This window comes from Neolamprologus multifasciatus, chromosome 7 (assembly GCF_963576455.1).
Source record: "Neolamprologus multifasciatus chromosome 7, fNeoMul1.2, whole genome shotgun sequence".
NCBI lineage: Eukaryota > Metazoa > Chordata > Actinopteri > Cichliformes > Cichlidae > Neolamprologus > Neolamprologus multifasciatus.
The window spans coordinates 6,585,248-6,613,030 of record NC_140445.1 but is presented as its reverse complement, the minus strand read 5'-3'; the positions used below and the strand labels follow the sequence as shown (position 1 = coordinate 6,613,030).

Here is a 27,783-nt window from a genome sequence, read left to right as displayed (position 1 = left end):
ACATTAATTATATATCATTATTTTTTATGTGGACTGAACTCAAGTTCTAATGGCAAAATTTCAAGTATTAAATGAAAAATGTTCACCCAAATAGACCTCACAGACTTCATTTGTGTTATTTTTGATATATTATTAATTTCAAAAACATATTTGGTGAGGTTTAGACAATAAAATTGATTTGATTAGGGTCAGGTATTGATCATGGTTTGGGTTTAAATGTCTGCTGGTTGGTTGCCAGGGCGACTCGTCCCCACAGAAGAATCTGGAAAACATAAACACACATTAGTGATGTGCGATACCACTGATACCAAGTAATATTCAGGGTGGTATCGACGATACTGATCCGATTCCAATACTTATTTTATTTATTGTATCTCAAATTATAGCATCATAATGATTACAGGACGTCAGATTTCTTGTTCTTATCACTTAATAATGCAGAGTTCATCATATAGAAATAAAAAAAACACATTGCCTGCCTGCAGCACTAAAGGACTCCGTGAGAGACGTCTGTCTCGCCCTAGCAGCACCTGTCCCTCTCCTCCTCTTCCGTTCGCCTCAACATAAGCTCGTCATATTCTGTGACATGATTTACTCTGAGATGTTTGACAAGGTTAATCTTGCCACAACCATACATGCCAACCCTCCCGATTTTTCCGGGAGAAACCCGAATTTCAGTGCCCCTCCTGAAAATCTCCCGGAGCCACCATTCTCCCGAATTTCTCCCGATTTTCCACCCGGACAACAAAATTGAAAAACCATATCGCAGAATTCATAGCGCGGCCCAGCCAATTCCAGCAGCTGAGACGTCTGTTTGTGGAGGTAAAATACGTCCGCACATGACTCCAATTACGCTCAGCCATCGTTGTGAGTGCGCACGCCAAGGGGCCGCGAGACATTTATACAGCCGTATTTTGCACATGACTATGAAAGGCGGAAGAGGAAGTAGTTCCTTTGAATGTAGACAATCTGAATGTTATAGTTTCTTTCCACTGTGTTCCTGTTAATGATACTACAAATTTACCCTAAATCACTAAAATATCGATATTTTGATGTGAGAATCGATTCTACAACATAAATGATTGGTATCGGAGGAATCGATATTTCAGGATCACACATGAAACTTTAAAAGTCCTGGTGACTCAAATGTACATAAAGAAGTTCTAAGAATACAAATTTTGTCACGTAATATTGTGTTACGCATTCAGCTGATATGCATCTATAGGTATGAATTAGGCTAGATCAGCTGTGATGCAGAGAGGGTAACAGACCCTCAGCTGTACTGTTTGTTTTAAAACATTGTTTTATGTCCAACAACAGCAGCAGTTGGCTCAGAGAAATTTGAGCCTGACGGTTTGCTTTTGGGTGTTTAAGCAAAGCATGTCGTTAACACAAAAATGTAGTCTGACCCTTTCACGGACCAAAACCCAGTAGAGGAGGTGTCTTATGTCACACTGCTGCCATCATTGTGCATAATTCATTATAGATGTGGATGTAAAGGAAAGCTCTCCCTTGTTCATACATCACTATAAGCTGTGATTGAACACAGGTTACAGTGCTGAGATAGCGAGCTGATCCGACATGCTGCTCCCAGCTGGAAGCCTTGTGAAGGGGAAGAACAAAGTTCTCGAGCATCTGTTTCAGTCAGTGAACAAGGCGGTGACAAAACCAGAGCTTTTCAGCAAGTCCAGACATCAGTGCTTGTTTGCGCATCGCAGTTAAGCCAGAGAGAAGCCCAGAGTAAGCAGTGCACAGTCTGACAGATTGACACGATTCTAAGATAAGTCCAATGTTAACGAAAGGCTGTTTGTAGACAAAAGAAGGGAAGCTGCTTCTGTTTGCAGCCAAAACACCGGATGGAGTGATGTACTAGGCTGAAGTTGAGAGCGCCGAGTCTAATAGTGGTGTTAGGTGTGTTGCTATACAAATACAGATGATCCCATTTAAGTGTGAATAAATAATTGCTCCAGTAATTTTCAACTGTTAACAGCTTAACACCTATCTGACACATGATGTGACACAAAAGATTTGTGTAAATTCACAGGAAATACATTTAAACGACTGTGCCTTTCATCTACTGATGAGCAAGATCTACTGTAAACATCGTGGGACGGGGTATCACCTGTTGAAATGACTCATTATGGGGCTGCTGGACCACACTGTGAAAAGACACACCAGTAGACACACCGGTGTGTCTCAAAGTCAGAAATTAATAAATGAGTTTAAAATAAAAAATACAGATAATCCACAAAATCAATATCTCTCATTATACTTTATATGTAAGAATATACATAACATGTGTTTAGGAAAGGTAGGATAGACTGTTGTGGTGCTTAATACAGTTACTGATTGATAATGGGTGTGATATAATACGAATACACAATATTTTTTTGTGAACTTTACAGTCATTGGCGTAGTTTTCTGAGCATCGATGAGTAGAAAAATAGAGGGCCAGACACCCCCCTCCCCCCGATTATTGCAAGCATCAGACGTTTCATTTCCTGCATTCTTGTCAAATGTTACGCACCATTTTGTACCTTTTCTACGTCAGTTTATGGGGAAATGTCAACATATAATGCAATATAACGCAATAAGGCACTCTAGGATTCCATATGGCTTTCAATATAAAATATTCCCAGCTTCTCCTATTTAAAATCATCCCTGCTGAGTCAAAAAGCAAACAGGCTTCATTTTAGTATTTTTTCAAAGCTCAAATGTGTTTCAAAGAGATTTTTGATTATCTTCAAATTTAAAAAGTTGTGCATAGTTATAACTTGTTCCACAAATGAGTGTTTTATGATGATTTTTTTAGGAGTTTATACATGTTACTGAGTCTGAAAACTAGAAAGTTTTCATTTGTCTTTGATTTGTCTGGTTATCAGTTTGCCGTCAAGCTCATGGCATCAAAGGGGAATCTGCTGCCTGAGATTTCACCACTGTGTTTGTTTGAGGCGCAAAGATAATTAAGTTTCCTACAAATATTGAGTGGTAGTATGAATTCATAATTCCTTCAGATATTTCATTAGTAAAAAAACACAAAACTATCTATCGACACAAACATTCATAAACGCACTTTTTTCTACATTTTTCTATCTAACATTCACATGATGCACACGCTAGGGGCAATCTGGGGTTCAGTGGATACTTTGGGACTGTTTCCAGCCCGGGATCGGATCGCCAAGCGTACAGGTGGTGGGGGTGGAGGTGTCTTACGCACAGCTAGTCTCACTGAAACATACGAATATCATATACATTTCTTTATAGATATCAGAGATGGCTTCGCAGCAGAGGTGAACAATTTTTAATTTTTTATAGTTACTGAGGCTCTTTTTGTGTTGGGATTGGTGTCTACACTGGAGAGAGTACAAACCCAAAGTCATCTGTTTAAGTAACATTTAAATAACATTTTTTTGGATGAATAATTTCATTGTCGTTTTAGTGAGCAGAGACACCGTGTCCTCTCATTAGCGAAAATGGCCAGTACTGGATTTTATACAAACTCTACACTAATGAATGTCAAGCCTCTTCTCATATTTTTAAATACGCTGATGACACGAGTCCGATGGCTTCCTGCTGCACTAATGTGGGTTCATTAGGTCGTTCACAGATAATTATCTGCAACTAAATGTCTCCAAAAATACTACTAATATTAAAAAAATAGAATCCGTGCAAGCTTAAGTGAATTTCCTCCAGTCTTCTACACACTGGGGAGTGTATTGCTTAAAGCGTAGTGTCAGGTTTGAAAGATTTTTCTTTCTTTTTTTTCCTTTTTTTAAAAAAAAAAAAAGAAGAAGAATTTAAAAAAAAATTAAAATACACATGACATGACAAGGAGGTATTTCTGTAGTCTATAGATTACTAGATAGTGGAAAAGGGGTGGGATTAAATAAGCTCATGCTTCTTCCTGCTCCTTTTTGAACATAAAAGTTATTTGTAGTTGTCAAAGGAGCTTGCAAAGAAAAGCGTCTGGACTTCTTTAAGTTACTTGAAGACGTTTCACCTCTCATCCGAGAGGCTTCTTCAGTTCTAAGGTCAAATGGTGGAGAGTCCCAGATATAAAACTGGATCTCAAAACTGGATTATAGATGGCAGAGAGTTGGTGAGTTGGTCTGCCATCTATAATCCAGTTTTGAGATCCCTTCCCAGACGCCTTAACGCCCACTCACACCCTGGGCCATCTGACCTCAGGAATTCGCATGATAAGGTGGGGCCAGGTTTCACAATGAACTCACCCGAAACTCTGGCTGATTGGGACCCACACCCAGTTCCACACCTTGGCTCAGGCGATTAGAGGATCATCAGGGGGTCCTTTTGTCCTTCTGTGGGGGGACACTCCCACTAGGGTTATATCTGGGACTCTCCACCATTTGACCTTAGAACTGAAGAAGCCTCTCGAATGAGAGGTGAAACGTCTTCAAGCAACTTAAAGAAGTCCAGACGCTTTTCTTTGCAAGCTCCTTTGACTACGATGACCTGGATGACTGAGAACCTTCACAGACATTTGTAGTTGTGGTTGCTCGTTTTCTTTTTGTTTTGCTTAGTTTATTTGTCTCTTTTAATTCTATGTTGTTGTACTTTTTTAACATGTTCAAAATAAAGATTCAATCAATCAATCAATCAATCAAAGATTTGGCTCATGTTTCGGCATGTGGCATGAATCATAGACTGATTTCAAAAGTTGGGGAGCAATAAAGTAAAAAAAATGCATCTGTACCCAGTGAGATCAGGAGGAAGTTCACTGTTGATTAAAAAGTTTGTCTCAGAAACTGCAGCTGAAGCCTGTCACTATGATCCACGTCTGTAAAAGAAAAAACATCGCAAAAGCACAAGGCCTCAGTCACACAGGCCTAGTGACCAGTTAGCGACCTCCTCACACCTTCTCACAGGTCAGCTCACTGCCCGGCGAAATGATTTGCAAGTTGGGTTCTGCACCAAAAAGCTCCCCGTGAGATCTCTTGCAAATTGCTGCAGTCGCCTGTAGTTTGCATGAAAGCTGCAGACTTTTTAGCCTTTTTACTCTTCAAGCTGTAGATAAAACATGAAAAAAGTTCACACAAAATGGAAACGGATAGCATGCACCTTCACAGTAATAGTTCTATCTTACCACTTCAAACAATACATTTCAAAAGGTGAAACTTTGTCTTTGAAGGTAAGCGGTATAAATTTCCAGTTTTGATCGCACTTTTCACAACTACTTGTTGAGTATTTTTTCTGACATTCAGCATTTTCCATATAAACTATGGGGAACAACAGCAACCTGCTAGCATTTGCAAGCAGGCTTTTGCTGCATAAAATAAATCTACACCTCCCCACCCAGTCTGGAAATACTCACTATTAATTAGAGATCAGAAATTTGCCATTGGCTCACTGACTGGTCTCCACACCCTAAAAAATGTTTTGAGTGCATGCCTGTTTGACTAACAAATCACAGCAGAGGACAAACGTGACCACACAAACACAAAGAATATAATTAAAAACTGGAGAATATGCAAGCTAGAAAAATCACATCAGGACACAAGATAAAACGAAGCAGCCAGAAGAAACCTATCAAAGTCAAACAGGAAACAAACAAAAACCTTGTTTAACATGGAGGCGACAAGACTCACAGTAAACATGCCACACAGAAAGCAGACAGATGAGACAGAAGGAACACGGGAAACGCTGGGCAGACAAAAACTCAACACCACTAGAATAACAATGAAAACAAGAACCAAAACTCAAAGACGTCACCAAAACTATCACAAACAAGCCGCAATGAGCCCGTTTTGAAAAGTTGGGCACTATTTTGGATTAAAGCTCTGAAGCTTGGCTCTAGTAAAATGTTATTTCTACATTTTTTATAAGTTGAGCGAAATATTGTGTATTAGATTTATGGTGATTTTGGAAATGTGAGCTCATGGGAAGAGACAAACTGATCGGACACAATCTGCTCTCAGTGAAAAATGAATGAAATCCATGTAATGACCCAAACACATGACTAAACAGATGGTCATTTGTCCCCACAGCCACTGGGCTACTACTGAGGATTAGACATTTGAGTGTTTGATTGTATTTCTGTGATTTCAAATCAGAATGAATCATGTTAGAAAATGAAAGTTGCATCTATCTGCTGCTAATCTTCATGTTTTACGCAGCTTGTCTTTATTTGGTAATAAATGAAGTCTCTTCCCCATATATTTTCTCTTTTTTTGTTTCTAATCTTCCTTGTTATTGTCCCTGCTTTTCACGCATGAGCGATGAATGTGATTTGCAAACATCTGCCGGAATCCTGCCATTTAAACACATTTCCCAAAATGTACCAAAGGGTCTTATTCCCGCTAGATTTCACTAGACTTATGACATAATCTGTTCTATGCATAAACACTGAAAAGATTTAGAACCAAATATGAAAACTGTTCTTTTTGTAAACGTTTCCGTCCCCAAAGATTTCTCTACTACGAGCGACACCCACACCCGCGCCCACAGTCAATTGCGACAGCTTTCCTTTGAGGAAGTTCGGGAGTCATAAATGAGATGCATCATGCCTCCTCTCACATTAATGCAAATGCAGAAACGCACATAAGACAGAGCTTCTCATTTATACACCACTAGATGAAAATGAATGGAGGTGGGATTAGTTGTGCTTTGCCTCTCGAGGATGATAAACACATGTATATTTATAACCCTGGCTGTAGCCAAGCGAGAGGGAGCCGTTCTGTGTGACGGTGATGACGGTGTAAAGGACTGGAAGCGCTGGCATAGTTCGATAATCAGCTTTACCAACCGGCACACACATTCTCAAAGAAGGTATTCTACCACCTGGGCGCACACTAGTTACATTTCTCACTGTCTAACTGATGCAATGTGGGGTGCAATGGATTTCAAACCCAAACAACAACCAAGAATGCATTTATTGTTGTGCTTTGTGGTCTGTGTGCAGGCAGAACCAGGTGCTGTGCTTTATCATAAAGGAAAAGGTAGATAAGAAGAAACAAGACTCGAATCACTCGCTCCTTCATAAACACGCTGTACACCTACAACCAGACGCTCACTGTGAAATGACCGTTTCCGACTTGCATTAGATGAAAAGTTGCATTATTGTCATTTTCAAAGGACTTTGCATTGCTAAGCAGTATACATGTTATTGAAATTAGTTTGCACTGCGTTCCAGTTTGGACTTTTTATTTTGTGCGTGCACTTCAAATTCATTTACGCTCGGCCCTAACTGGTTGTGGTATCACAAGTGGGTAGATTTGGGTAGATGATGTTGTTCCCAACAATCACAAAACAGCAGATTGACAGATAGACTACCATCTATGGATGCCTATTTTTTAAAATAATTAAGAATTTTTGTTAAATACTAAACAGGCCATGTCAGAGTTTTTTTTTTTCTTCGCTCTGTATGATGTCTGAGAGTAAATAATAGTATTTGTCTTGTATTTGAATTCAACAGTTCCCTTAATATTATTGTTTGCTGTATATTATAGTTATTTGTGCTAATGAGTAGTGGAACAGGTGCCACATGTTTGTGTTTTAAGAATATATATTTTACTCCAGCAGCTTTGTAATATAACCGTTTGTCTTCAACAGTGACTAAATTGCAGTCAGCTTTTTGTGTGTGTGATTGCGTCATTGTGTTGACACGAGCAGACTGATGTGATCATTTTCTGCTTCATTTCAAAACGGTTCTTTGTTTAAAACATAAAAAAATTGAAACAATGTGAGAAACAACGGCGGTGATTATTTTACCCGCTGAACGTGCTCTGGTGTGAGGAAGGAGGAAGACGCAGTCTGCATGCTAACCATGGGCCAACGCTGTAGGATGGGTTCATAGGGGCAGCATTTATTCTGCTCACTTCAGTCTCCAGAGAGCTGCAGTTTGTGAGGCACAAAAAGCGGCAGGGAGATGAACGCTAGTCTCCAGTAGTGTGATTATTGATTCGGCTGCTCCTCCCTCTGGCCTTCACAGATTTATGTGGAACACACACTGTATTTCTCCTTCCATCCCAGCGGCTCTTTGCCTGATTCCACATGACTTTTACTTTGACTTGGCCAGTCACCGGACACAGCACTGGCTGCATTGTGTGTACGTGTTTGTGTTCACAGTGTTAGCCTCGCCTGTGGTTCTGTAATGTCAGCTCCGGCTGATTTGTGCATCTCACACCACCTGTAGACCGGCCTGTCACATTGTGTAGCTGCTGTGTCTTACATGCCTCAAGGCTGTGCGCATGTGTGTTTGTGTACCCTGCACATGTGTGTGCTCGGTATATATATTGAACTGACTAAGTGCTATTTTTGGATTCGTACATGTTTATACATGAGTTTTTTTCACACACACACACTGGACATAAAGGACATAAAGGTGTTTAATACACTGACTTGATGTTACCTTTTGGGGACAAAAGCAAGTCGCTATAATGTAGATCACTACTTGGTTTAAGGTTATGATAAAGCCTGGAGGTTGCTGCTATAACAGGAAATAAATGTCATCAATATAATTTCCTCTGAAGTAAAGGGAAATGACTCTTTGAGTGGGAAATATATGCATGCTGGGCTGTTTTCCATCAAGGTCCCTGGCCGGAAGCCAGGCTATCCCAAAAAATCAGCATGCCATTGTTCTGCTTGTCCTTCACATTTGCCCTGCATTTCTTCATTTCACGTTTTTTCACAAGGTGCATTCAGCACAAGTGTGATCACCATCTCTAAAAGCACAAACACCGTATGACACAGTACAACAGTAAAAGGTGATGTAATTTGTCTAGTTAGCTGCTAACATCACATAGGTCAAGCTACTGTAACTGCTGATTATCAGGTGTGGAAGCCGGCATGAAAATGCCAGGAGTCAGGAGTGTTACTAGTTTTGGTGCACAAGATAAGATAAGAAATAAATCATTTATCATTTAAAAAAAATGCTATGACATTAATTTGACTCTAAATGATCAGGCTTGAATATCTATAATGTTATCTTATTTGCTGATGTGATGTCATATGCCATCAGTCATCCTTTCACTTAATGGCTTATCCGGGCAGCACAGTGGGTTCGAATCCGCCAGCAGGCTGGAGCCTTTCTGTGTGGAGTTCGTCTTCTCCTGGTGTCACATTCATGTTAGACATGCATGTTAGGTTCATTAGTTCTTAGTTATCTGTAGATGTGAATGGTTGTCTGTGACAGTGGTGTTCTGCCCAGGGAGTATCCTGTAGCTCCAGTCCCCTTTGACCCTGTCAGATTATGTCCATTATTCAGGTTATGTCTATTGTTAGATGACCTCTTCTTCTCAGTGGTGTCAACACAGCTTTGTATATTTTTCCAAAAATTAGCTAGCTTGTTCTAAACGTACATAATTAACAATCTAATGAATGAGCTAAAAAGCAGTCTTATGGCTATTAACAATAAAATAACCATAACAATATAAAAATCCAAGAACCACAAGCTGTATGTAATCGGTTTATAGTTAAAGCACCTTCACGAGTCAGTTCATGGTATAAGGATAAAACTGCTCTACGAATCCTAGAATATTGAAAGAATGAGCTGAAGCACAAAGAAAAAGTTGGGAACTCAAACTTTTATGACAATTATATAATTTGGTGATGACAAGTGATTAGCTCAAGATGAGACAAAAGTTGAGTCAGTGGTGTTGACAATTGGCAGGTAGCACGATGTGTGACAATGCTAATCTACAGCTTTCAGATCAAGTTGCTGCTACAGATTTTAATAATGTTTTAGACATCTCTGTCTTTGTGACTAATGATGTCACTTATAGTTAAACAATGCCACTTGAAAAGTCCTTACAGCCAAGCTTTTACCTTTTTTCTCTTTTTTTGGCATTTCCAGGACAAATTAAATTGCATATAAACTTCCAGATCTGCTGGTTTACCTCCAGGATTGTCATAAAATGCGCACACTCGCATACAAACACCACACCACATGTTTTTGGCTTGTAAAGCACTTTTGGGGTTTTTTTCTTTTTTGTAATGAGCCATTAACATTTTTTTAAATAGTGTGTTGGCAGTAATAACTGTGAGATGATGCCCTGTTTGTGTACACACTCACAACCCTCTCCGCCCCTCCCTTTTCCTCTCTCCCTTCGCCTCCTTTCTGTTGCCATGGCTACTACAGGAGGTTGCCAAGTGATGAGGATGGCTCGGTGTCGAGTAACGGCTCCGGGAAGCTGAACACCAGCAAGAGCTCCTCGGCCCGGAGGACTGCGACTGGCAGCAGCAGCAAGAACGGCAAGGAGGAGCTACACAAGAGGGGCACCAACGGTGAGCAGGAGGAAGGAAAGAGAGATGAGGAGGGAGGGGGTTAAGAAGGTAGACAAAGAATGAGATGATTCCAGTGAAGGAGGAAGAAGGGAAGGTATTAGGAGAAGGACACATACAAAGACAGATGGATGGATAGATGGAAAAAATCTGCCTCTCCTTATGTTTGTGCCCATCACAAAGTCTTTCATTGCTAATAAACAAGTGCAGATCACCAAAAAACTGACATACGCATCCACACACACACTCATGCAATGATGTTTTTACCCAAGGATAATTATTGTGAGCTAATGAAGCGCAAACACACTCATGCTTACAATGAGTCAGCCTGCTACAGCATCATGTAACTATCAGGGACGACACATGTGCTCATCAGATATTGTCACATGTCCGCTCATATGCAAACTGGGATATTAGATCAGTTGGAAGACACATGAAGCATTCACATGTTGCTATTTAGGCTGTTTTCAATCGGCTTACCTCACTCCGAATGCTGCATGGAGATAAAAGCGAGCACATATTCCTTAAGCGTTGCATCAACTAACTTTGGAGCAGAACCACAGAGAAAGACAAGGAAGTGGGTGGAAACAGTTCTGACAGCGTAGTGTCACCTTAGGTGTTATTCAAGTCTGTACAACCCACTGCATATGTTCTATGCTGTAGGAAAGTTACTTGTTAATCCTTGATGCCTGTCCTCTCCATCATTTTAAATGAGCTTTTAGATGTTGCACTCACACAGAGTGCAATATTAAAAACACACACAGAGGGTATGACTACTTAAATGCCAAGTTATAATTGAATTGCTATTAAAATGAGAAGGTTGCTTGTAATCAAGAGTCACATTTTTTTGTTAAAGAAGGGACATGTTGTGTTCTACCTTTTTATGCCGATTCTGATATTTTTCACACTACTACATCAATTAGACAGACTGTTGATGACTAATTATGAAGAATGCATTATTAATTTAAAAGCATTTGTTAAGAAAGGTCGTAAAAAGAGGAGACTGGTCCATGATGATGACAAACACGTACTTCACATTATTAAGTTCACTTTAAGCAGCTTGAGGCAACTGTTGTTGTGGTTTGGTGCTTCATAAGAAAAATTGAATTGAACTGAATTGAATTCAAGAAAAAAATTAAGCAACTTTAAAGTTGATATAACAGCAAAACAACACAAAACAAAATTAGCATAGGTGTGCTTGTGTTGGGAGTAAACATGGTATATGTGAGCAAAACTATACACAAAGCCCCTGTTATTCTGTGGGAGCTGTGCTAAATCTGTCATACACACACATTTACATTTGGGTACATCTATGAAAAATTAATCCAGCCACTATGATGTCCTCCAATAGCTATTTCACTTCCCCTTTTTGGACCAGGAAGCTACTAACATTTTTCTCTATAATCACTCTTTGGCTAAATCTATCCAGACTCTTGAGTCAGTGTCAGTTAGGACTCAAGTCAAATCTAGAAATGACAAAAACTGAGGCGTCATAAAAAAATGAGCTCACCACCTTCTGTGGTCTTCTCGTCATTGCCTGAGGCTACAATAGCCGGTTCTAGCATGATGGCGCAACTTCAAGTCAACTCCTGGTATGAGTAATGGTGGTGCCAAGTTTAAACAGAACATGTGAAATGAAAAGAGACAATGTCTGTTTTCTACTGCATCATCTTTGAGCCTTTTGAAATGTTCTCCATCATTAATTCAACAAAGTAGCTGGCAGGTACTGTGTCATTTTAAAGGAGAAGGTTCTTGTTTTCAGCCATATGACAATCTCCACTGCTGAAGTAAATGACAGTTCTCCTAATAAAGCTTAAAAAAGCATGTTAGCAGGTTGTGACAATAAAAAATGTTGTAGTTTTCCATAGATAGGCTCACTTCTGGTAATTTGGACCACTCCACTGCAATGGACTTCTCAACTGTGTTTAGTCCCTTTTTAGCATTTTAATGGAATTATCTATTTTATTAGTCTGTTACATAATATTAATTAATAAATATATATGTGCTGTAGCATATTGCTTATGGATGCATCTTGATGAAGCTAAATAGCCTTGTATGGTTTAGGACTTCACCCGTCCATCCAACTAGTTTCACTTATGGTCCAAAAACGTCAACATGGGACAAGCAAGGCAAATGTTGAAGTTTCCAAATGCAGTGTAAACATTGCACGGCAGACTCGATGATGTTTCCATGAACATGCTTTTCCGCATCTTTTTACTAAGCTGCTGCAAACATACTCAGTCGGCTGCAACTTTCCAGCTCAAAGCCCGACTGCATCAACAACAACAACACGACCCTCAGGACCCAGTGCAGATTTTCAAACTGACGAGGCATGATTGCAGATGCCTTGCAGGTGCGTCCATCGCTCCTGCAGCGGCATTGCAGACCACGCCCCGCCGCATGCAGATTTCATAACTAATGGTTGCCATCTTGGTAGTCAGTCCATCTTTTATATACAGTCTGTGGGTTGAACCTGCTAAGCTAACTTCGAGGCTCTGGTGCAAAATGTCCAAAGATGCAAGCATGAATGCTTTTGTCAGCCCTTGCAATATTTGGCAACCTGTAAACCTAAAACATGTTTAAAAATATTATATAAATTACATAGTTTGCAGAATGTGATAAAATGATAACATTATTCACTGTCTGCAGATTCCTCACTGGCGTTAAATTAGCAGACATCACAGGATTAAAAACAAACATTTTGTCAGACATGAGATAATAGACTGTGCCTTTTGATCTACATCACCTGTAATCAGTAGTGGCAGTGAATGCGCTGCATCTTTGAACTGTTCAACAGATTATCAGCCCAGTTTTTTTTCCAGCGCTGCAGTTTCCGAATTGATTGCCTAAACATTGCTCTGATCACTGGTAACCCTGCCACGTTGGTGCTGTTCAGTGGCATTCTGGGACACTGTGATTTTCAGATCTCTTTTGCATCAGCAAACTAATGTTCACAGCAATTTAAGTGATTAATAGTGTTTATGCGAGCGAATGAACGCTTACCCAGAGGAGACAAGAAGAAGATGAGTAATTGTTTCATTTGCTCACTAGAGATTGCAGAGAGCTGGAGATGGACAGGAATGGAGTTTTCAGAAAAAAAAAGGGAGAGAATAATGCCGGTATACTGCAGAAATGATAAAAACACCTGCTTGCTGCAGTGGGTCACACATCTTCAGGAAGTTTTACAGGTGTCAAAGCATTAGCTAAAGAGCATTTGTACTACACCTGTAATTTTACTTGCGAGAGTCAGTGAAAGTGAAATGAAAATGCAAACACTCAAGAACTACACCTCAGACTCCACAGACCTCAGTTAGCATGTTAAAAGTTAAAGTTCCTTGCAAAAAAACTAGAAAAAGACTGAACAAATGTGGCTCGACGCAATCTGGCACAAATTAGTCCAGATTGCGTCGTGTAACAAAACAATGACCCCAAGTGCAGCAGCAACTCTGCAACAGAATGGCCAAAAAAGAAAACAATTGAGGTGTTCCAGTGGTTCAGTCAAGAGAGCTGTGATGAACAAATACATGCAAACTTCAATAAACTGAAGCTATGTTGTAAAGAAGTGAGCCAAAATGAATCTGTCAGATGTGAGACATGTAGAAGATTTGTTTCTTATATATGAAGATACAGCTTTCCATAGAAGTACGGCCTGGTTCCATTGTTCAGGTGAATCCTTCAGGGCAGTGCCATCAGTGCCTTGTGCTGACTGAATTCCTTCTTACAAGAGTAAACCACTCAAAAGACAGTGGGACTTTTATTTAGCACGCTAAACTTCCACAACAAGAGACTAAAAACAGTGTTTTAGTTTTTTACATTTTAGAATGATTTTAGAGCAACTGTTCAAGAGAAACAGACGACATCTAACACTGACCTTAGTATAGCTAAATGAACGTTTTAATGTTCCTCAGATGTTCAGGGTTCAAATCCCAAAACTAATGGATAACATGATGGTGGTTTTATATGTAGTCTATGGATATACTAACTTTATTGTTCATCTGTTACATCATCTCCATAATAGTAACCAACGTTGCTGCAAACATAAAGGAGTAAACAGCAAAAGTACCAGCAGATTGTTGACTGACTCATACTGTTTACCAGAAGACACACTGAGTAACGGGGGCTCTAAAATGTAGTTTATTCAAATTATGCAACATGTAGTTTCTACATTCAGTCAATGAAGCCGCATGTTTTAAAATGTATTTAACCACAAAAGAAGAAGAGAAGAAGGACCCTTCTTTGTTGATCTGAAATGTCTAGCTGTGAGGAAGCAAAACAACAACACAGCCATCATGCTGCCGCTAAATTAAATGAAGGAACAGACACAACAGGAAAGTAGAATTTTTTCCTAATAAGGAAAAATAAAAAAGCAAAGCCTACAAACGTTATATTTGTAATGTTTGTAATGTTCCCATTTACGTAGACCAAATGAGTCAGTGCTGTATGAAAATAAATATGATTCAGTTGCTACTTTTTCTTCATAGTGAAACTTGGGCAAGATAAGTTATTTTAAAATAAAATAATATAATATAAAATAGCCTTTGTTAGTCCCAGAGTTGAGAATTTCACCCTCGTCTTGGCCTCTTCTCTGAGTGCAGGAGTGCACATATGCAGCCAACCAGCCACCCACCCACAGCCACACATAAACACACACACACACACACACACACTCATTTTCATGTCTTAGTGAGGATATCTCATTGATACAATGCTTTCCCTAGCCGCTTACCTTAACCCTAACCATCAAATATGAATGCCTAATCCTAACCCTCAGCCTAACCATAACCCAATTGTAACCACGTTTTGAGCCTCAAAAATGTCTTCAAACTCGGGGACGGGCATTTTGTCCTCATAAGTGACTGTTGGTTCCCAAAAGTATAGCATGCCAATTTTTGGTCCTCACAAAGATGTCTAAACATGCACACACACACACACACTCGCCATGGCACTCACCAGATGTAACAACCTTTGTGGCAGAAACCATGTACCTGTTCAATTCAAACACCAAGTACAGTGTTTGCCAATTGCTGTGAAATAGTTCAGGGTTCACGTTAGCTACGACACATTGTTACCTGTGTCCATTCAGGTTCACAGCCCTCTGCTGCTTGTGATGCCACCTGTCCTGACCTGAGCTGTCACACTCTGATAGGCTGAACAGTTTCACCAGCGAATGAGAGCAGACCAAGCTGGTGCCGGGACGAATGTAACATTGTGGGTTTGGAGCAGAGTTAATGGCATACTGTCGTAGCCCTACAAAGAAGCAGTCTGCCATATGATGTCAGTCAGTCAGTGAGTCACTGTGAAGCAACATAGCACTATCCATCTGCTGCTCGCTGCTGTAACATACAGTCACATAAATACTGAGATTGTGTTACTGTGCGAAGCAGAGGACCTGTCACATACAGCGGATGTTTTTCATGAGTCAAAACTCAATTTTTATTGGATTTATTGTTTATTAAAGTTGTAGTTTCCATGACAACAAGTAAATCTCACATTAGAGGATAAAAGCAATTATTTTGGAGTGGAAAACAGTGGAGGAAAGTACATGTGAGCAATGAGACAACAAAAGGTAGGAAAATGAAAAGCTGATAACCCATTAAATGGTAAATGGCCTGTATTTGTATAGCGCTTTTACTCAGTCCCTAAGGACCCCAAAGCGCTTTACACTACATTCAGTCATTCACCCATTCACACACACATTCACACACTGGTAATGGCAAGCTACATTGCTACATTGTAGCCACAGCTGCCCTGGGGCGCACTGACAGAGGCATTACTGATCAAATTCATCTCATGGCTCCAAAAAACCCAACATAGCACAAGCGAAATCATATAAATTAAATCCTATAGTGCTAATGTATTAGCTAACAATAGCTTGCTTCATTAGTAAGTTCAAAAACTCTGTGGGTGCAATGTAGACACACACACCAGCTTATTAGTGCTACATGACAGAGTAATAAATACAGAAATTTCCCTCACCAAACCTGAAACACAAACTTCTTCCTTGATCTGTACGTCACAGTAAACTATAAGATTGCAAGTAGATGTGAGGCGTTTAAAACAAAAAACGGGCATATCATTCATTGGTGCAAAAATAGTCCACCCAAGCTTAATATAAAGCTTACAGTATGCGAGAAATGAAAAGTAGCTCCATTAGTAAACCTCTGTATCCATCTGTTAATGCTGATTTTTGATTTATTCTACCTTGAGAACTGATCTGATCTACTCTTGCTTATTACCAAGTTGTGTGCTTTCTTGTCTTTCCAGATCCCTATGAAGACCATACAGGCTCTCTGCGTCTCATCACTATCAAGCCCATGACAGCCCAGCCAACCTACTCGTATCCCTCTTCCTCTTCTCACAGCCAAGATTCTGTGGTTGTCAATGGGGACGTGAGTTGGAAAACATAAACATTACACGCATGTCTTCAAAGCTTTCCCGGACTCGGAAGTGGTGACAGAATAGGGCAGAGTAAAAAGTAGGACACCATGAGTCACACAGACAAGTGCAGCATTTGGTAACCACGTTTCGTCTACCCTTGTTTAAACGATTAAAGATGTTGGACTGCATCCAAATTGAAATCAATCGACTCGATTGATTGAACAAATATTAATGGGCGGTATTGAAGAAGTAGTTCATCAAGCTCTTTAGGTGCATCAACTCAGAAAGGTGCTTTTCCATTCTGTTATACTACCCCTCCTCCACCATAGTAGTAGTAACATAACATCTCCTCTGGGACAAATTGTACTGTTACTGAATATAGCTGTTGTTGCTACAAACACTATTCCTCTGTCTCTCTCTAATCTCTCAGTCAGCCTATCACATCTCATTCTTATTCTGCCTCAACCTGCCTGCACCTTGCTGCAGCTCAAACAGCAACACACAGGCTCATGATAAATCCACCCTCAGTCTATTACCATAAGACTAGAAAACCCCATGATTAGAGTGTGTTTCATAGTCTGAATATCTGGATGTGAGTACTAAAAAGAAACAATTGTGTGTGTATATATACATATTTATATATAAAAAATAATAATTTGATTACTTGAATTTGCAGGCTAACCATAGTGGGCTTAAACAGAAGTCCGACATTGAGCACTACAGGAACAAACTGCGCCAGAAGGCCCGGAGGAAAGGCTACGGAGAATTCTCGCTCTCCGAGACTGGAAGCCACGGTTATAGCCACCGTGACACGAGGCACAGCCGGCACGACAGCGCGGTGAAAGAGCCAATGACTGCAGAGGAAAAGAGGGCGTCCTTTGCAGGGTGTCACAAGAGGTATTGTAATATAAATATAATTAAATATGCATATTTTAGAATATAATTAAATGTTTGTCTTATCGCTGACATGATTTGCTGCAGAAAGTGAAATAAATCTCAATGACCAATCACAAAATATGTATTACGAAGATTAGACCTTATTATGAAATTACAGTTCTTACACATGAAATTTTTGTTTCATCCCATTTAAATAATGAATGTTCAACTGTTAAACTACTACAATGATGAACAATAAAGGCTAAATACATTTTTTTTCATCTGGAAATATAAACTTAATGTGGTGCTGTAGCTGTAAAGCATAGTTGCTAAGCAACACGTAACAAGTGAGTGAGTAGAGAGGGGTGAGATTAGGTCAGCATATTAATATTTCACAGGTCACACTGACAGAGTGTCGGTTTTGCTTGTTTTTGTCACTATGTTTAATACATTCACCCTGAGGACACTTCACAAATCCTTTGACATCAGACAAAGAAACACTTTTATTGCCTTCTGAAACGTAAACTTCAGCAACGCAGAATCCAAACTGTGACCGTTTTCAAGAGAGTGACTCAAAATACTAAAAAAATGACAGCATCAAGAAGCACCTGAGTGCTGATAGAAGGTAATTCCTACATCAAATTTGTTTTTGGTCAAAGTGATGAAATAAAATAAACATTATACATTAAACACTGAAACTATTACTATAACTCATTTAAACAATAAAAAGATGTGGATTTGTAAATTTGAGTAATTTGCATGACTCTACCAAAACCATTCAGATTTAGAAGAATTTTTCATTTTAAGCAAATCAAAAGACTACAAAAGAATTGTTTTGAATATGACAAAAACACTTTTATAATATGTTTCATTAACTCCTTTCAGTGAATCTTACCAGAAAAACAAATGGCACTCAAATAGTTTAATTAAAATATATGGGTGAATTCCATAACTGCAAACATGCTGGAAAAAGTATAACTTATTGACTTATGGAGGAGGGGAAAAAAATCTTTTAAAAGTTTTAAAATGTTAACTTTTTTTTCAATGCCAACATACCTGTACGGCAGTTTTTATTAGATTTAACTGGTGACTCTGTACATGCAGCTATTAATCTTATGTTGACCATCATGTCACAAAAGGGTTACCAAGACTGAAAAGAGTTGATCTTATTTACTTTAGTGAATTTATTTATCTTCATTTTAGGCCTTTTCCTTTTTCAGAGTATGTGTATCAGGTAAAAAAACATCCATACTGGCAAGCTAACATTTTTAGCTTAATAGCTATAACCACTAGCTTCTAGTAACTAACTAGCTCTTTACTAATAGTACGGTAAGTACTGGTATTTGAATACTGTTAGTAGAAGTAGACGACCTTATTGGGAGAGGGAGGCAGTTCCAGAGTTTAGGATTTGCAACTAACTGTGTACGAGTCAGTCAGGAAGGAGACATTAATTAAAGTTATTGATCAGTGGATCTAAGCAAGAGGCAGACTTATGCTTCTCACATTTATTCATAGAAATCTTAATTTAAAAAAGCTGGCATTAACAATGTGTTTGACATGTATGGTCACACAGATGAGTCAAATTTAGGAAAAGAATAAAAAATAACACAGAAGTTGTTTAGCTGAGTTTTAAACATGATGCCAAGGTGCAAAGACGTGGTCCCAAGTATTGAGAAGCTTCATGTACTAGTGATAGCAAATACAATAAAAAAACAATGGGAACCAGAACGGAACCTTGAGGTACACCAGGCCATTTTAAGAGTATTTACCAATGCTGATTATGAAGGACCTCTTACTCAGATAAGAGTAGAGCAATAGAGGGCAGTGTGATGGAAGATCAAGCTCTCATTACACACTGCATCAAACTACTGTTATGGCCCGTCTAGGCGCGGCCAGACCACAACATAAAGGGTGATCCATCCCCGTCCAACCCCAAGCAGCACGTCACACAATTAATACTTTGTGACAGTGATTTATTTTTACAATGAGTGAATTTAAAAACAGAGGAAGGGAGCGAATTATAACTTCGGGGTGAACCCAAGGCCAAAACAACAAACAAAAGGCAGCCTATCTCAGGAGTAAATAAAACTTACCTAGTCAAAAGAACTAAACCAAACGACAATTACTTTCCTCCCTACCTAACAAAAACAGGAGAAAACCAGTCAAACAAAAAGGCGGTCCACCCCTACATGCTCCTACATTAAACCAACATAGTTAAACAGTGAACACACGGTCTGCCGGTTGGGTTGGGCTGAGGATGAATGACCTGGCAGTCCCTGGCGGTGTCTTCTTATGCGCTGTCTCCCGGTCATTAGCCAATCGGTACGATCCGTCGACCCTGGATGCACCAATCATGGAGGAGCACCTGCACACTCAAATTTACATATTAAAATTACGACAACAGTCGTAACACCCGCTTTCCCAAGAATTAACATTACCCCCAAAATGTTTAATTCAAGGAGAAAGTTCTCTAGACAAAGTATCAGCCAACACATTCTCTTTCCCTTTCTTGTAACTGATCTCCAAGTTTCAATTCAATTCAATTTTATTTATATAGCGCCAAATCACAACAAAAGTCGCCTCAAGGCGCTTCAGTTAAAATCTTGCAGCAACAAGGACCAGCGCATAAGTCTTTGGTTGGAGTTGCGCATTTGGGAAAGAAACACTAGTGGGTTGTGATCAGTAAACACCTGCACAGGCAGCACACTTGACCCGACATAGACCTCAAAGTGCTGTAAAGCAAGGAGTAAGGCAAGAGCCTCTTTTTCAATGGTGCTATAATGGTTCTGGTGTCTGTTAAACTTCTTAACGACGGGATGATCTACGCCGTGACCATCTTCCTGTAAAAGAACAGCGCCTGCGCCACACGAGCTGGCATCAACTTCTAGTTTAAAAGGGCGCTCAAAATTCGGCGCAGCTAGCACTGGTGCACTGCACAACAATGCTTTGGCAGACTCGAATGCCACCTGACACACTGGAGACCAAATAAAAGGCTTCAAAGGGCTAACAAGATCAGTTAGGGGACTAGCCACATCAGAAAATTTTTTGCAAAACCCTCGATAAAAACCGGCCATTCCTAAGAAACGATGCAGAGCTCTTTTTGTCTGCGGGACAGGAACAATCAACAATGGCCTGTACTTTCGCAGCAACAGGGCACACTTGCCCTTGTCCGACCTGTTTCCCTAAATAAGTAATGGTGGCTTTACCAAACTCACACTTAGAGGGGTTTAATGTGAGAGAAGATTCACGAAAACGTCTGAACACCTCAGAGAGCGTTTCCAGATGTTCTGACCATGTCGGAGAATAAATGACAATGTCATCCAAGTATGCCTCACAGTTTTTCACTCCAAACAATACCTTCTGCATCAGACGTTGAAACGTTGCAGGTGCTTTTCGCAACCCGTAGGGCATTACAGTGTATTGGAGGAAATGATCTGGCGTTACAAAAGCAGAGACTTCAGAAGCTCTGGGGGTTAACGGGACTTGCCAACACCCTTTTAACAGGTCTAATTTAGTGACGAATGTAGCTGAGCTGACGATCAATGCAGTCCTCCATTCTGGGGAGAGGAAAAGAATCAGGTTTTGTGACTGCATTAACCTTTCTGAAATCAGTACAGAAACGTGGGGTGTTATCTGGTTTAGACACCAAAATACAGGGCGAACTCCACGCACTGTTACTGGGCTCAGCTAACCCATGTTTAACCAGGTATTCAACTTCCTGTTGCATTAAAATCCGCTTGGTTAGATTTACTCTATAAGCAAGTTGTTTTATTGGCTTATCAACTTCCACAACGATATCATGAAACGGCACAGACGTCTGCCGAGGATGGTCCGAGAAAAGCAGCAAATTAGCTTCAATCAGATCAAGGATATCTTTGCGGGCGGAATCTAACAGATGTGACAGAAAAGATTTTCTAACACTTCTGAGTTTCGCAAACGGGCCACAGGCATACAACCGCTCTTCTCAATCAAGTCATCATCTTGCAGATCATACAGTGGTGGTGCCGAACACAGAGGCAGGCGCAATGGGAGAGGTTTTTTCAGCTACTGCGTCCTCTCTGGAAACATAGCGTTTAAGCATGTTAACGTGGCAAACTCTCAGTTTTCTCTTTCGATCAGGAGTTTTTATTGCATAGCTAGTGTCACTTATCTTTTTGTCCACCTCGTAGGGACCAGAAAACTGAGCATGGAGGCTAGACCCAACTAAAGGAAGCAACACCAGAACTTTTTCATCAGTAGCAAAATATCGGACCACCGTCTTTTTGTCATACTGGGCTTTCATGTTGCCTTGAGTTTGTTCCAAATTTTCACGGACCAGCTGACATGCACGGAAAAGACGCTCTCTAAAACTGCAAACATAATCGAACACATTATGTTCGGCTTGATGCGATTCTGATAACCACTTTTCTTTCAATCTATTTTAGTCCGGCTCCTAGCCGGACTAAATCCAAGGGATTCCTGAGTGGTTTCTCTAACAGCAAAAAGCAAAAGCGGAAGTCCCTCGTCCCAGTCTTTACCTGATTTGAGGCAGTATTTGCGCAACATAGTTTTTAGGGTTTGATTAAATTGTTCCAGTGCACCTTGATTCTCTAGATGATAAGGGCTGGACGGTTGATGTTTAATTTTTAACTCCTTCAAAACCTGGGCGAACACCTTTGACATAAAGTTTGTTCCCTGATCAGTTTGAACAACTCTGGGTAACCCAAAAGTTGAAAAGAATTTTGTGAGGGCTTTCACAACGTTCTTTGCCTTTAATGTACGTAATGGGATTGCCTCTGGAAAATGAGTGGCAGCGCACATTACCGTTAATATGTACTTGTGGCCCGATTTCGTTTTTGGCAACGGGCCCACACAGTCCAACAGAACTCTCTCAAACGGCTCACCCAGCGCTGGAATCGGGTGAAGAGGCGCTGGTGGAATCGGTTTATTTGGCTTTCCCAATATTTCGACAATATTTCACCACATCCGATTTTAGTCCAGGCCAAAAGAAGTTACGTAGTACACAGTGATACGTCTTTTTGACCCCAACATGTCCAGCTAAGCTGGCATCATGCGCGAGACTGAGAATCTGGAGTCTATATTCCTTTGGCACCAGATGTGATGTAAATCAGTTGAGTCAGGAGGCCAAGATCGCAACAGCACACCGTTCTCAAGGAAATATTTTACTGGAGCTTTAGATCCCTCTCTGACCACAACAGAGGAAAAACAAGGCACCAGTGAAGGATCACCCTGCTGTGCTTTGATCAACATTTCTCTGGTCATGTTCAAGCTCTGATTAATGTCTTCAGGAATCATTTCAGGAACGTCACATGTTGAGATTTTTACAGAATCAATGGGTGACACGAAAGAGTCGTCTTCATCAAGCGTAGCCATAAATGACCCCGACAAATCCATAATGTCACCCATTTTACGAGCCTGCGCACGATTAATTAGACCCAGTGGTAGCCCACTGTATCTTGCATGCGTGAGCCCAACACTTCTCTGTAATTGACAAGTTACCCTCCTTTTCCCACTTCGCTTTAATATACACAGTGCTGTCGTTTTTACACCGCAGGATGCTGTTATATAATTTGTAAATAATTTTACTTTGCGCTCCAGATTTGGTTAATTATAAGAATGTTTCTACAAATTGTAATTTGTTTAGGTTCACTTTTAAGTTTTGATTAAAATAATTTCTGACCTGTAGATATCTAAAAAAGTCGTGTTTACTCCTTAAAGATTTAAAGCTTTGAAATGCTCCCTTATGGACAAATGAATAATAATTAGTTATACCTTTTGAAATCCAGTTTTTGAATCTATTATCATATTGATTTGGAGTAAAATCTGAATCATATGCACACCATCTTAAAACCTTAGAGGCATTTTCCAAACCGCCAATTTTTATTACTTCTTTCCAAGCAGATATCATTATTTGTAGCATAGGTTTATCTGCCATATGTATTTTATTCTGCAATTTTATGTCCGATATTAAAGCTGAAACTGGTAGTCCATTTGATCAACCTTTGTTGTTATTATTTATTTTATTTTATTTTCAGGGACAGACATGCCTGAGGGATAGGAAAGGGAGAAAGAAAGATGAAGGAAAAGAAAAACAGAAGGGAAGAGGGACAGTGAGAAAGGGCACTTAAAAAGAGAAAGAAGAGAAAAAAAAATCTCCTGGATCACCTGTTGAGAGAAAAAGAAGAGAAAACAAGCAAAAAAATCAGAGCAACATACTAAACACAACACCATTACGTTAATCTAGCTAAGTGTAAACAGCAGTGAATACTAAATATTGAATGTTGTTGTGCAGCACGTAGGACAGACAGCGCACAATGTGCTTGGAAATGGCAGCCAATAGAGGTGTAGTTTATGTCTATGAACAGTGAACACCCGTGTGCACACCTGTGTGGATCAGCGAGCTTGTATTCAAAAGGTTTCCCCGTGTAATGGTCTGCTAGAGGATGTAGAGAGCCATAGCCCCGTCCCCCAGGGCATGAAGCAGGCATGGAGGAGATCCAGGCTCCAGACATCCAGAGGCCCTAGAGTGCGAGAGCCCAAGGAGGACCACCGGAGGGGCATCCGTGCCACCCTCCTGGGAAGAGCTGAGGAGAGCCCCAGATGAGGGGTCACCCAGTAGCCACAGAGCAGAAGCCAGAGGGGGCGGAGCATTTTATATTTAACTCTAGCTTTTTCCCGTTCCAGATATATTTTGACAATGTTCTATCCCATGCCGCAAACTGTTTTTGTGGTATGGCAATCGGTAAAGACTGAAACAAATACAGCAGTCGGGGAAGAATATTTAATCTGATTGATTCAATCCTGGAGTGTAGGTCCAGAAACGGAATAGTGTTCCATCTTTGTATATCTGATTTTATAGATTCATTTAGCATTCATTGTTGGCATTGAACACTTTGATGAAGTCACGATGTATTACCACCCCTAGATACCTAATGCTATCTGCATCCCATTTCCATTTATAACGATTCTTAATTTCGACTGGTGGTTCATAGTTTAAAATTAATACCTGCGTTTTATTTACATTGACCTTATTGACCAAAGGGCGATCGTGGCTCAAGAGTTGGGAGTTCGCCTTGTAATCGGAAGGTTGCCGGTTCGAGCCCCGGCTTGGACAGTCTCGGCCGTTGTGTCCTTGGGCAAGACACTTCACCCGTTGCCTACTGGTGGTGGTCAGAGGGCCTGGTGGCGCCAGTGTCCGGCAGCCTCGCCTCTGTCAGTGCGCCCCAGGGTGGCTGTGGCTACAATGTAGCTTGCCATCACCAGTGTGTGAATGTGTGTGTGAATGGGTGGATGACTGGATATGTAAAGCGCTTTGGGGTCCTTAGGGACTAGTAAAGCGCTATATAAATACAGGCCATATATCCCGATAAAGAACCATACTCTGATAGTGCTTCCATGATTTGGGGGAGTGCCTGTGAGGGATAGGATAATGTTAAAAGTAAGTCGTCAGCAAATAATGCTAGTTTCTGTTCCCCTCCTGGCGTTCTTACTCCTGTTATATCCTGTCTCTGCCTGATCCACTGACTTAATGGTTCTATAAACAAAGCAAAAAGCAGCGGTGAAATGCAGCAACCCTGCCGTGTCCCTCGTTCCAATATAAATGGTTCGGTGAGGTCTCCATTGATTTTGATTTTAGCTGTTGGTTTGTTGTATAGCCCTGAAATAATATCAATTATAGATTTATCAAAATTAAACTTCTCAAGCACTTTGTATAAAACGGACCATCTCACTGAATCGAATGCCTTCTCGCCGTCTAAACTTAACACTAAGGTCTCTAATTTTTGTTTGTCAGCTTGCCTCATTATGTGCAAAACCTTTCTGATGTCGTCCTGGGCCTGTCTCTGTTTAATGAAACCCGTTTGGTCATTATGTATTAACCCAGGTAATATCATTTCTAGTCTTAGAGATAATAGATGTAAACAACTTATAGTCAATATTCAATACACTGATCGGGCGATAGTTACTACACTCTAATTAATCTTTTCCTTCTTTTGGTATAATGGAAATTATTGCTTCCCTCCATGAAGAAGGGATAGTTTTCTTTTCCATTACCCAATTAAATGTCTTTATCATGGTGGGAGTCAAATAATCCTGCATTATTTTATACCATTCTGGGCCGAACCCAACTGGCCCTGCCATTTTCCCTCCCTTTAGTCTTTTAATTGCCAAGAAAATTTCTTTTTTAGTTATTGTGGACAACAGCATTTTATTTTGTTCCTCTGTCACACCTTGCAACTTTAGACCTGACAAGAAGGTATTGACAATAGAGTTGTTATCTACAAAGGGTTGGGAGTAAAGTTTTCTGTAGTAATTCTGGAAGCAATTTTCCCCAGTTCAGTTTCTATTTGTCCATTAAGAGGATTACCTCGCATTGCTGTTGTTTAATAAAAACGAGTTTCTTCTGTATATCCATTGTATTTAGATCATCTTTTTCTTAAGTTTTATCATGTCAGATTTAATATCATCATCCAGCGTCACAGAATCTAGATGTTGTAGCTCTAACAATTTGTCTTCTAATTGACAACGGTTTTCCCACCTTGATTTTTTTCAGATAAGAGGATATACTAATTATTTTTCCTCTAATCACTGCCTTCAATGCATCCCATAATATTCCTGGAGATACTTCCTCATTTTCATTATACTCTAAATAAGTTTCTATTTCCTCTTTCAAACTCTTTAACGTTTGGATAATTTAAAATGTTTGTATTCAGCCTCCATAAGGTTGATCTATTTTTGCTATTCAGGCAGATCTCAAGATAAACCGGGTTATGATCTGAGATGGTACAAGCGCCTATTTCACAGCTTTTAATTCTAAATAGATCATTCTTAAACATGACAATATAATCTAGCCTAGAATATACATTGTGTGGAATTGAGAAGTGGGTATACTTTCTATCATTTGGGTGAAAATCTCTCCACACATCTAGTAGTCCAAAATCATCCATAAAGTGCACCATTCTTCTTCCAATACTCCTCTGATCGCCTTTTCCATTTGAAGAGTCTTATTTGGCATTTAATGTGACGTTAAACTCACCACCATAAGTGGTCAATGGACTGGTTCTTATATAGCGCTTTTCTACTCTTCTGAGCACTCAAAGCGCTTTACACAACTTGTGCATTCACCCATTCACACCCATTCGCACAAGCACATTTTTCTAGGTGCTTTCTAATGCATTGATGGATGCATTGGAGAGCAATTTGGGGTTAGTATCTTGCCCAAGGATATTTGGCATGCAGACTAGGGGAAGCCAGGAATCGAACCACCAACCTTCCGATCAGTAGATGACCTGCTCTACCGCCTGAGCTACAAATGAAAATTCCCTGACTCCTTGTTGTTGCCAAATTCAAAATCTGCCCATATAAGGACCAATCACTGCCTGGGGGAATATACACATTTAAGAGAGTAATCACAATACCCTGAATTTTACCCGTTACCTATATATATCTGCCTTCCTTATCTTTATATTCCGAAATATGTTCATAGTTCAAAGCTGAGGATATCAAAATCGCCACCCTCTTTTGCCTCCCAGAACTATGGGAGGAATAGAAGACATGTTTGAAACCTAGTTTGTTAAGTTTTGCATGATCTTTGTCAGCTAGATGTATTTCCTGCATCAGAACAATTTGGGCTTTGTCCATTTTAAACTTGGATAAGGCTTTCCACCTTTTCACAGGACTATGTAAGCCATTGATATTAATTGACAAACTTTTTCTTAACTCATCTAGATAGACAGTTTGGTTTGCTGCCTGCACACCCTTATAATAACTAAACATACAACTTATGAAAAAAAGTTTCATCAGAAAAAAACAAAATAAAATTTAACTTCCAAGGTAGAGGTCCCTGAACTGGACCCTGCTTCACCTCGAGAGGCAGCTTCCTCATCGGTCTGTGAAGGGAAGCTCTCGATGGTTTAGGCCTCGCCATAAAGAGCATCCATGAGAGAACCTATTTATCTATGTATTGTATAGCGTATAGTAAACTAGCACAGTTTTCTTAAGAGTTTCATAATCTAAACTCTGCTCAATAGACAGGCTTGAACACACTTCTTGGGCTTTTCCCACAAGCTTACATTGGAGTAAGAGGGACCAAAACTCTTTCGGCCACTTCAAAGAAGCGGCTATGCACTCCAATGCACTGAAATAGGAGTCTACCTCAGACTCGCGAAACGGGGGAACCAATGTGATGTGCTTACTTGTATCAAAACTAGCAGAACAAGAAGCACTTGTGCTTGATGACGTTGGGGAACCTTTAGCTGAGCCTTTTTCAAGCTCAAGAGCTCTGATACGGAG

General features: G+C 40.0%; 1 protein-coding gene across 3 annotated transcripts in view; it reads left to right on the top strand.

The window, feature by feature from the left end:
- Window positions 1-27,783, top strand: part of kiaa1549la (KIAA1549-like a) — a 132,407-nt gene that overhangs the window by 86,498 nt on the left and 18,126 nt on the right. For all 3 annotated transcript variants that reach the window (XR_014874855.1, XM_085164745.1, XM_085164744.1), the window contains exons 14-16: window positions 10,097-10,242; window positions 16,504-16,628; window positions 17,294-17,514. Coding sequence is in view for 2 of the 3 variants with exons in the window: in XM_085164745.1 (XP_085020871.1) it covers window positions 10,097-10,242; window positions 16,504-16,628; window positions 17,294-17,514 (492 nt within the window). In the remaining variant the exon portion in view is untranslated. The remainder of the gene's footprint in view (window positions 1-10,096; window positions 10,243-16,503; window positions 16,629-17,293; window positions 17,515-27,783) is intronic.